This window comes from Clarias gariepinus, chromosome 22, assembly GCF_024256425.1.
Source record: "Clarias gariepinus isolate MV-2021 ecotype Netherlands chromosome 22, CGAR_prim_01v2, whole genome shotgun sequence".
Lineage (NCBI taxonomy): Eukaryota > Metazoa > Chordata > Actinopteri > Siluriformes > Clariidae > Clarias > Clarias gariepinus.
The window spans coordinates 20178796-20191140 of record NC_071121.1 but is presented as its reverse complement, the minus strand read 5'-3'; the positions used below and the strand labels follow the sequence as shown (position 1 = coordinate 20191140).

The 12345-nt window shown below is 37.5% G+C and overlaps 1 protein-coding gene across 5 annotated transcripts in view; it reads left to right on the top strand.

The window, feature by feature from the left end:
- Positions 1-12345, top strand: part of src (v-src avian sarcoma (Schmidt-Ruppin A-2) viral oncogene homolog) — a 44676-nt gene that overhangs the window by 19162 nt on the left and 13169 nt on the right. For 4 of the 5 annotated variants that reach the window (XM_053482566.1, XM_053482568.1, XM_053482567.1 and 1 more), the window contains exons 2-5: positions 5993-6269; positions 7533-7632; positions 10818-10916; positions 12067-12170. In XM_053482566.1, the coding sequence (XP_053338541.1) occupies positions 6002-6269; positions 7533-7632; positions 10818-10916; positions 12067-12170 (571 nt within the window). In that variant the 5' untranslated portion in view covers positions 5993-6001. Of the gene's footprint in view, positions 1-5835; positions 5890-5992; positions 6270-7532; positions 7633-10817; positions 10917-12066; positions 12171-12345 lie in introns of those variants that run through there. The other variant, XM_053482565.1, reaches the window with a different exon arrangement.

Sequence of the window (12345 nt, the reverse complement as noted above, 5' to 3'; positions counted from 1 at the left end):
GAAAAAAATAAACCCAGAACATTCTCTAAATCTGAGAGTCTTCTTAAGCTTCAGCTGTCCTGCTGTCTCTCCATAACAGTATCTCTCATGCACGTACCACATAAGATGATGTAATCATACAGCTTGAAACATGGACTCGCTCCAGAATTCCTCGTTACAGAAACATGCCTTATTTCCGAATTCCTCCCAGTGGAAACATGCACCAACCCCCAAATCGCTCCCTCCCAAAACAGCTGCTTGGAGCCATGAAGCTCAGTACGTCTGATCCCATGGAATCTCTTCACCTGGCAGATAAGAGAGTAAGCACACACTGTTTCTCCTGGAAGGCTTCTCATATGACTAAGGGCTTTAACTTCTGACAAATGAAAAATAGTGCTAGTTCAAGTTCCAGTAGTGCCATTTTTCTTCTCTTTTCTTCTCAAGTCATCCATTGATTGGGTGTCAGTTTGTGACAATGCGTCAAACACCTACTTGGTTAAGATAATATAAGATCCATTGTTTCTTTACATTCCAGACAAGTACTGTATTAAAATACCAAAGCACATTTTGTCAAGAATTAGGCCCAGTCACAGTGAGCCATTTAAACAGAATCTGAATGAACCATGACTGTCATTGATCAGTCTAATGATGCTGGCAGTTTCATAGCCGAGGGCTGAAATCCTAAATGTGGAAGGTCAGTATGTATCTTGTCCTCAAATTGTTGATGTCCAAATCTATTTGTGCACAGTTAAGAGACTGTTCAGTTTTCTATTTAGGTCTTTATTTAACCACTGATTCACTCAGGAGTGGTGTGAACAGTGTTTGCGAAAAGCATACCCATGTGGCATGTCATTGTGCTATTGCTACCAATACCCTGATTAAATTACAGAACATGAAAACCAGGTTCAAGCAAACTGATTATAAAGAACCAACTGCACTAAATGCATGGCCGTAGTTAGAGCTGAAAGTTCTTCCTGCATGAGATAATGTTTGATTAGTCAGCGCTGAACCTTTTTTATGTGGACCAGCTCCAGCAGAGTCAGCTAAGGACAACAGCATTACTAGATTATTGTTGCTGCTGTACAGTATATTACCCTCAATTAAGCACAAAGCAAATGTTCAAGAGACAACATTTCTGGCATGCAGTTCCTAGTACCTACCAAAAGTGGTCCAAGGAAGGAGATGGTAAACTAGTGACAAAGTCAATGGGTGCCCAAAACTCAGAATGAAGGTTAGAATGTCTGATCCAATCCCACAGATGAGCTACTGTAGTGCAAATTGCTGAAGACATTAATGCCGGCTATGATAGAAAGGTGTCAGGGTGCCCACCACCGAACGCTCCTACAATGGGCATGAGCATTGTCCAGAGCATCAATAAATGATGCTCTGGACATTGTTCTGCTGGGAAACCTTTGGTGCATTGTTGCAGACCACGTACACCCCCTCATTGCAACAGCAGTGCTGCACAAATGAGTTTCATGGAGGACCCACTTCACAACATAGAGGGCTTGAGATCTGCTGCTTACACCTTGATGTCAGATAGATCTGCACACTTTGTAAAGTCTATGCCTTAATAAATCAGAGCTGTTTTGATGGCAGAAAGGGGACCTACACAATATTGGGCTGGTGTTTTTATGTTTTATGTTATGGCTGATCTGTGTATACTGTAGCTCATGAATTGTTGATTGTGTGCAAATAGCATTAGGGAATATTAATGTTAATTATTAATTATTAAAGTAAAATATTATTCACATATTTCACTTCTGCAACTAGTTCTGTACTTTATCTATGCCTCCTCTACTCCTACTACTCAGGAGTTTAAAAAAAAAAATTATCTCCTCCAGCAATCCCATTCTTGGCACAGTATCCCAGAATATCTCATAAGACATTCCCCCTTTAATCGCTTCCTTCATTAAATGGAAATTTGCTAGAATTTTTTTAAAAAGTCTAGGTTACTTAGAACATGGAAAACAATCAACAAGACACTTCAAAATGTTGTACAATCAGTGGTCTTTTTTTACCCATAACATTATCTAAGCCCTCCCCACAAAAATGTGTCTGATACTAAGCAACCTAATTCTGCTAATACAGCCAAACTATTTTTTGTTCCTAATGTTTTTATACCTTTTGATTATTGGAATTAATTATCTGGCACAGCAGTGGCTTAATTCCTACATGAAGACATGAACATCGTTCCTGCCAAGTGCACATCTACTCCATGAAGTGGTAAACCACAAGTATCAGTGGTTGGCCCTTTTGATTTTTTTTTAAATGCCTGTTCTCTCACATGGCTTTTCACCCCCACTGCTATGCTGATGACACCCAACTCCTGCTCTCCTTTCCATTTTTTTAGTGCACTGATCTTAGCCTGTCTGGCAGACATGTCGTCATGGAGGGCAGCTCATCAACTGAAACTAAATCCCAGAAAAACTCAGTTCCTCTGTATCCCCGGAGATACCTCTCTACATTAAAAGCTTGTGAACTCCTTAGAGGAGTCTCAGTTAAAACCATTAAAATGCGTTTAACTGCTCATTATTCACTTCTCCTATTGCTAGCATCAGTCATGTAGGTTTCTTATTTATAAAAACTAGAAAACCTTGTATTTGTTCTGTATTTTTTTTTTTTTTTTTTTTTTTTTTTTAATTGGACTAATGCAACCCAGTCTTGGCTTGGATTCCTTTTGCATACGATCCATACCCTGTTACTGATCCTGCCAGTTGTTGCATTACTGGTTTTCAATCTCCCCCAAGACCCTTTTTTTTTTCTAAGCCACTAGGACATCTTAACTGGACAGACTATCTCTTAAGATACAAGGAAGACATGCATCAAGGCTAGTTTGGACTTGTAGTTTCTGTTCAAGTCACTGGCTATCTTAAAATGAACAATGAACATGTACTTCTCCACTAAACACTATAAAAATAAAGAAAATGAGACTTGTATTCATGTCAGGATATGCCTTTTGATTGCGATTTTAAGGCTGTTTTGAAGTCACTATAGATAAAACTATCTGCCAAATGCCACAAATGTAAATACAAAGTCCTGTCTTTTACATCACAAGGAGTAGATGACAGTGAGGTTACTGTAGAAGGCTGATATTGTTTCATTATATTCTAGCAACAGTTCCTAATCTTGTTCCCTTCCAATTTTAGAAATAAGGAGTTTAATTAACTGAAATGAATGTTGTTTACAGGACAGAAAATACATTTTAAGAACTTTCAGTGCTATGCAAAAGTATTGAGACACTTCTCATTTCTTTGTGTTAAATTAAATCACACAAGTTAAATTAAAATTTAATTAAATTATAGAAAAAAATCAATTTAAAGGAATGGAACAAATGGTTCACTGTGACAGGCTGCAAAGTGCCTAAAAGTACAATTTATGTAATTTATGTAATAACCCCAGCAGCAACCTCATTTCCCATTCCGGTTGTTCCGACCATTCGGCATTCTGCATTGTAAGGATTTACTGCTTCATAGCGCACTGTGTAGCTTAACAAACAAGACATATTCCCCTGAAACTGCTCAGGTACTGAATATGAAAGCCAAAAATTTGCCAAAAATGAAAGTCAAAAAGGTCCTTTAGGAAGCCTAGAGAACTATTAAAAATGCAAGAAAGTCTGGCTCCTTGGAAGCAGAATATGAAGAAATAAGGTGTGGCCCAAGTCTTTTTTTATAGTACAGTGAAACCTTGGATTATGAGCATAATTCAGGCTCGTATTTCAAAACACTCATAACCAAATCGAATTTTCCCATAAGAAATAAACATAAAAATAATTAACACAAAATATAAAGTAAAAATAAAGCAAATTAACCTGCATTTTACCTTTAAAAAAAGTACAAATAAATCCCGACAGGTAAGTGTTTTCGTTTGTGCATGCAGTCGCTGTGTATGTGTGTGAAGCTAAAGTAAGGAGCCCCTCCCCCTTCTCATCTTACACAGTTACCCTTCACACACGCGTGCACACAACATAAACACTGTTTTATCAGAAAAAAAAACCACCCTGCACTTTACCTTTGAAAAGATTCGTGACAGAGCAGTGTTTCTGTGTAGAGCAGAGAGAGAGAGTGTGTGTGTGTGTGTCTCTGTGTGTCTGTGAAGGCGAAAGTAGGAGGGGCCTGTGTGTGTGTGAGTGACACGGTGTCCAATGACGCGCGTGCACACAGACACTTAGAAGAGAGAGAGAGAGAAAATGGATTTTTAACCTTTCTAATGAGACTTGCTTTTGCTTTACACGTGTGCTGTACACACGCGCATACAAACACAAAATAAAATATGTTTTACACCAGCACACGTGGTCACATTGTTATAGTAAACAGTACACGTGGGCTCTAAAACCCAGCAGGGGAGACGATTACCCACAATTCCGCAGCGCAAGAGAGAGAAAAACCATTGGCTCAGTTGTGATCACGTGATGCTCGGCGTCAAAACAAGAAGCGTGTGAGTCCTACATGATACTCGGTACTTGTAAACCAAGTCTTGTTTGTTTTCCAAGTCAAAATTTATTACAAAATCTTTGCTCGTCTTGCAGAACCGCATTACTCGCAATCCAAGTTTCCACTGTACTATATTTCAGTAATTGCAACATGTACATGCCTTCCTTTGACAGTGTCATCCATTCTGCTAGATAGAACAGCTAACCATGATAATTAATCCGCTATTGAGAATTTGAATTGCAGTTTCCCAATTAGGTTGGTTAGATTACATTTTGTAACCTATTACCTATAGGAAAACCTATAACAATTTTTTTTTTCGGAAATCTGTTGCAAACCAATCAAAATCCAGAAACACAGGGCTTTAACAGCTACAAGTTCTATAAAGATTCATAATATAGCCATCAGTATGTATACACCAGATCATCATAGATCCTAGACCATCAAGATCTTATTCCAAAGTTTGACCTCTTTTGGTGCTAGAACAGACTCCACTCTTTGGGGAAGTCCCAAAGAAGTTTTTTAAACATAATTTTTAAGGGAATTTACTTGCAAAAAAATTTTTTGAGGTTGGCTACTAATGTTGTAAATGAGAAGGTGATCAGTGGAGACTTTTTGGAGCATGTGCAGATTGGAATATGGTTGGGTGTCTTAGTGCCACTGAAGGGTAATCTTTATGCTGCACAATGCAAAGCAATTGTGACAGTTGTGATCGTTTGACTTTGTGGCATGGGTTCACATACCTTTTCTGTATAACTTCAGAATGTTTTCAAGTCACATTTACTTTTGGGGATACAGTACACTGTTTTTTAGTGTTTATATGTACAGTATATATATGTATGATGGATGCCATTTGCCTTATATTAAAATTTGACATTTTTAAAAAATGTTTTATTTGGATTTTGAAATAGAGTTCTATTTGATCTAGACTGTATGTGACTAGATCAAAGTGACTATTTTTGTTTCTAAACAGACAAGGTAACTCGCACCTCTGAGAATTTAGAATAAAGTAGCACTAGCAAGCAGAGACATGATCAGACTGCCCAAATAAACAGACAAGAGAAAATGTGTGTGTGCATGCGTGCGTGTGTGTGAGCATGCATGCCTCGAGTTTGTGTTGGGGGAGGTTGGGTGGTTGTGAGAGAGGATATGTGTGTTTGTGGGTGCAAAGAATGTGAGTGTGAGTTGGTGTGGGTGGATGTAGGATGTGTAACAGGTATTTATAATGTGAATGTGTGTGTGTGAAATGGTTCTGAAGAAATATCCCAGCATGAAGATCTGATTGCAGCAGCTGGCAATAGTGTGTGAAGTGAAACAGCTGTTCACTTATACACTATGCAAAGCTCACACTAGCGTGTATTGTGCATAACTAGAATTACTAGAGGGCACACACACGCCATGGTCAATTGCTTCCACTGCACTTTGGCTTTTACTATGTTTTGTCTGAAATGTTAACCACTTCATGTTATTTCTGAAAAAAGTAATTTATTTGTTTTATTTTTAAAAATTGGCCCGAGCTGTCGTGTGCACAGGTTTGTATATGTTGTTATTAATATTGGTGTATGTTATTTGTTCTATTGTAGGCTTTGGACATGGGGGGAAATAAGAGCAAGCCCAGAGAGGTGAGCCAGCCCTCCAAGAGTTTGGATGGTACCGGTTACGTGAACAGTGGGGGTGGCAGCAATGTCGGGCATCACCTTAGCTTGTGCCAGCCGAACTTCACGCCCAGCCGGACCCCGGTGATGGATGGTTCACGACATGGGGCCCAGAACATCACTGATAATGCTGGTCTGTCGCTGTTTGGAGGAGTGGAGCCCTTGAACAGCCTTACATCACCTCCCCGTAGCACATTAACAGCAGGTACAAAATGTTTCATTTACTATGACCCTGTATTACCAGTCTTTCTGGATGGTCGATTGGGAATGCCTGCCAAATCATGTTTGCAATTCTCCTTGACCTGAGAGTACATTTCCAACATAAAATTATATTGAGGACCCTGAAGGTGGTCTTGGATTTGGGCTGATGCAGGCAGTTTCTGCGATGGCTTGTGACTGCAGTCACTTAATAGTTTAGGACTGAACCGTTCATGAAGGGTTTTTACCCAAGTCACTGAAAATGAAAGTGGGCTCTATATTAACTCAAACACCTTTCCTGTTTTATTGAACTTTCAAACTCGTGGCACACAGATATACCAGGGGACTGTTTTATTTCAATTAATTTTATTTTATTTGCATAGCACTTTTAACAATGGTTATTGTTACACAGCAAATTATAAATTTTTTACGAAAATGAGGATGGGTTCTCTCATGTGTCTGGTTGCTCTCAAGGTTTCTTCCTATTGTCATGTCAGAGGGGGTTTCTTGGCCATCATCACTTTAATTTATTTAATTTCCATGTTTTTTTTATTTTGTAAAGCTCCTTTGCGACAATGACCATTGTTAAAATAAACGAACTATTTACGAATCAGCATTTTAATGATGGGAGGCTGAATCTACCTACAGCAAGGGTGGAAAATCGCAAACTCAGGAACCCAGGACAAGCAGCTTGCGCTATAAAATCTCTCGACCTGATGCATTATCCACACTAAACCTGCTAGACAATCATTCCAAAGCTTGACTATGGAAACATTGACTAAACTGAGCATAAGAGTGCAATACAAACCCTAATCCCCAATACTAGCACAGCACAGTCACTTTGTATTCAAGCACTTCATGGAGCCAACATAAAGACTCAAATAATGTTTTTGCATATGATGAGAGAACAGTACCACTCACAGCTGATTTTTCTCACCAGACAATGTCTACCTAGTTGTCCAGGGTACAAACATGACACTTTATTATTGGGGATTGATGAAGACTATAGCTACATAATGTCATCCTTCCCAGGCATTTAACTGCTTGTCCACATTTCTGTCTGTATTAATGCGTAAAATTAGCTCATCATACTTTTGAGTTATGTTATAGGACTAGGACTAGCCAAGCAAATTGAGTTTTTTATTGTTAGGCTTAGCTAATTAATTAATTTATTTGTCAACCTGTGTAAAATGTGCCTAAAATGTGTTTAATTTACTCTCATCAACTGAATGAAATCTACCCTGATTGTGTTCTGTTTCTCTTTCTATAGGAGGCGTCACGACATTTGTGGCATTGTATGACTATGAATCACGTACTGCCTCCGATCTGTCATTTAGGAAAGGGGAACGGCTTCAGATAGTCAACAACACGTAAGAAAGCGCAAACACACACCCTCTTGCTCAATGCTGAAGCAATCATTTCTTAGACACCACATTTTGTACTAGAAAAAAAAACATGCTGCTTGTGATGATCATATTGCAGCACATCGTAATTCCTCCTCAGCCAAATGCACATACAGACACACACATGTCTATCCTCTGTCTGCACCACTACGGAGTGTATAACCCCCCACCCCTTTTAACTTTCTGGTAACCATAGGAACAGACTCCCCCTTTAAGCACTGGAGATGTGCTGAATGGTGTTTTTGGTTTTGTTTACTTTTTCCCAACTTTTTTCCTTGACTGCACGCCTTTTTTGGAGGTTTCTGCTCACAGCTGCACATTTTTTTTCTCTGCTTACCCTCTAGGAGTTAAAGGGTATTTGCTTGCTCTCTGTTATTCCAGTGATCACTGCCAGAGAAAGCAGCGAATCTCCCTTAATTAGAAACATGGCAATCAAATTAAAACCTATTGTTACACATTTAATAGGAAGCAGTTATCAGAGAGGGTGATATAATGCACTTGTATTACATTATAATGAAAAAACAAGGGATTGGAACAGGGTCCAAAAACTGTTATAAAGTTACTGATATAAATCTGATTTAAAAACATCAATTGATATACTATGAATTGAACATCAACATAAAAAAAATGCATACATACATACTAGAAAAAATCCATGATATTTCTTAATTATCAGAACTATTATCCTGTTACTGGTATCTTCGATGTACATACCAGTACATTTTACTTTAATTATAATGCCTTTTATCTCTTTGTTACCTTAAGGCATCCTTTAAATAGTTTTTTTTTCTCTCTCTCTCTCTTGACCTGTTCAGTTGACTTCCTGTGTCTCTTTAGATTTTGGCTCTATAGCTTTGCTCTACTTCCTGCTATATTTGTTTTTAACCACAAACCTATTTCATACCTCCTCCCTCCCTTTCTCCTCTCATGTGCGGACACAGGAGAAAACTGAATTGCAGGTAGGTACATACTGCTCCTCTCTTCAACATAAATTTGTCATGCTCATCTAGTTTTACCCAGTTTTACACTTCCAGAGAAGAAGGGTGTGTTGCAAATAGCGAGAACCTGTCACCATGGCTCAAATCTAGAAAGTAGGCCAAAAATAACCAAAAACATTTTTTTCCCTTCCCAAACATTCGATTATGGCACGCAATGTCATGTGTAAAAATGATTTCTCATGCTTCCAGTGCCACCCTTTACAATTTGATTTCTGGAATGTGCCCGTGGCATAAGGAAAGAAAAACGCCATGGATGTGATAACCCGGTCATTGAGTATATTCAGATTATCAGCTGATTTCTTTTCCTTTTGTCACATAACATTGCTGAACCTAGACATGACCAACTGAAAAAACCCAGATCATAACACTGCCTCCAGGGGCTTGCACAGTGGGTACTACTGGTTGTATCGTGCTTCTCTTCTTACTCTGACACACCCATTACTCTGGTATAGGGTAAATCGTGACTCATCAGACCACATGTTCTTTTTCCATGACTCCAAACTTCACTCTTTATGCTCCCTAGCAAAGTCAAGTTTGTGTTTCTGTTTAGTTTCACGAACATGTGGTTTTCTCATGACCACACAGCTGTTTAGTCCCACTCCTATAAGTTTTCATTGCATTATCCTGCTAAAATCATGTTGATCACGAGGATTTATAATAACAAATATGTTGATACAAACAGTGTATGTAAAAATGTCCAGGTTATTTTCTCATGCAGTGAATATCTTGCTTTGATCGTGTTACATAATGACATGGACATAAGCCTAATCAATTCTGTCTTAATCTCAGTCTGTGTTGTTCCTTTTACTGTTTTTTTTCCCCTCTTGGACACCCATCTTCCACTATTTTTAAGATCGAATCTTTACAGTGATGTAAGCATGAATAACTCATGACACTTTTGCATTGTTACAAAACACACTGTAATGTCCACCCACACACTGCAATCTTATGGTGCCTGTTATCGATCATGTCATAACAGACAAGTTTGTAATGGGTTTTTAAAATGTGGGAGATTTCTCACAGAGTTTGGGAGGTTGTGTGTTGAGTCAGCAGCTCTCTGTAGTGGGAAAATGCCAGCGTTATTGCTCCTAGCATGGGAGACGGAGACTGCATCAGAAACTTCCCTGTTTTAAGTATGTTGATAATTCACAGCTTAAAATACAGCAGAGACCAGTTTGGTACCTCAATCAATCAATATTGAAAATAAGTCAATATTTTGTATTGCAATCCATTATGCCAATTTTATTCTGTTCTATAAAACTAAAGTAAAAAATGAAAGACACAGAGCACAGTAATTGTCTTTATTTATTTATTTATGTTCATGTGGTTGCTGTTATCAGTTACTTTATAAAAGATGTAGAGAGTTATTTACTTTTTTGTCTCCATTGAAGTTAATAAGAACAAAATGAACTGTACTAACAAATTCTCGGCGCTTGCACCGCAAAACACTCAATATATCACATGATATCATAAATTAATATATCACAGATGTCAGCGTAGGAAAGTCAGTATAAGTGAAGTATGTCAGTGGAAGTTAACCAAAGCTACAGTATAATGTGCTAGTAATGGTTTTGCTGTAGGCTACACACTTTATCGTGTACGATATTGTGCGGAATTATATGCAGTGTCATGTAAGCTAGCAGCATAAATATAACATGAACATAAATATTTATTGTACTAGCATATTTCATTACATGCATGATAATTCACTCATAGATTTAACATGCATACCTTCATTTACTCTCGTTTCTGAAGTGGGCAGCTGATGGCTTTATATATTTCTTGTCCTTTTATTGATATATTTGGTGGACATCGGTACAGTACACGACTCTAACAGTGGCATGAGGGAAATGAGTAATTTAAAAATAATAATAAATAAATAAATTGCCAAATGTCACCACCATTGTAATTTTTTTTTCGTCACCCCAGGCAGCTACCCATGTTTCTCATACCTTAATCATTTAGCATTTAGCCTTTAAATAACTAATTGTTGCATTTAACCCGTTTTTAACCATTTTTGTTTGTTTTTTTTAATTGATATTCAGGTTTAAAATTCTAGTGCCTCTTTATTTCATTTAATAAATTCTGACTCATAAAAACCTTCACAAACACACACTTCTAAGAAGTCACACACCACATTCACATGTCTTTCAGGGAAGGAGACTGGTGGCTAGCCTGCTCACTCACCACAGGACAACGTGGTTACATCCCCAGCAACTACGTCGCTCCTTCCGACTCCATCCAAGCTGAAGAGTAATATATTTTTTTAGTATAATTTTTTTATTCTGCTCATTTCCTTTTATTCTCCTTACTTACTTTTGTTTTGATTGGCATTTTCTTACTTTCCTACTTACTTTTGTGCATTATTAAAGTCTATTTTGGTGGATTTCTGTTTTTAGACTTTATGTAGACAAATGATGTGTGTATTTTTAGTAACAGGAGTGACTTTGTAATATCGTTGTCATCATTCATGTTTTATATTTTTTTTATGAGAAACAGATTTTCTAGCACCTTTTTTCTAGCACCAGCATTTTTGACGTACACTGACTTTGTTTATACACACACACACACACACACACACACACACATATACGTACTTCTTGTGAACTTCCCGTTCACAATAACTCGTTATTCTACTTCCTCATGCTTCCTCAAGCCTTGCACGAGTACAGAGGCAGTCTGACCCACAACACGGCACCATCGAGTCAGTTAATCTAATCTGCATCTACTGCATTTGTTGCACGTATGAATGCCACGAACAAGAATTTCACATATTGTACTGAGGAAAGAACAGGAAGCTTGACTACTTGGAACTATTTTTTTTTTTTAAGTTAATGGGAAATTAAGTCAATACAGTACAATTTTTAATGCATAAAACTTTTTATTATTTATTTATTGTATTATTTATGGGTGAGACAGCCATATGAGAATGTCTTGGCTTATATTTTGCTAAGTTTCATCATGCTTTCATTCAGCTTATTATGAGAATAATTTGTAATGATCCAATGTGATCACAGCAAAGTTTTTATCCATTTAAGTTCAAGTTAATTTGCAACAACCTTTGCAACAAGTTTTGTCTTACTTTTTAAAGTTAATAAGACAAAAATAAGACAAGTAACTGGAAAGCACAAAGCCTTGCTTCATACTAAACACTATTCCGGGGGGAAAAATAACCTTATGACTGATAAATAGTTTTACATAGGGCTATGTACAGCATCTCTTACAGCAAGTCCTTGTGTTTGTTGTTAATACAGAAAGTTGTTACTGTACTATAGTTGTCACTATTACAGCAAGAACTGTTATCACAGCCATGCTGTTCTGGATAATCAATCAACCAGTCAAAGTTAAGAATTTAATGGTGCTGTTGTATAAACTGTCTCCATCATTCCCTCCATCATTGCAGATGGTTCTTTGGAAAAATTACCCGCAGGGACTCTGAAAGGTTGCTGTTGAGTCTCGAGAACAGAAGGGGGACTTTCCTGGTCCGAGAGAGTGAGACCACCAAAGGTGAGCGTAGATTATTATTATTATTATTTTTGATTGAATTTTATTTTTTAACATGAAAAATATAATTAATACTTATTACACTTTTACTTCATTACACTATTTATTTATAATTACAGTGCAAAAAATCAGCACGGAAATATTATACATAGACAGATAGGAACCATGATTTTTGCAT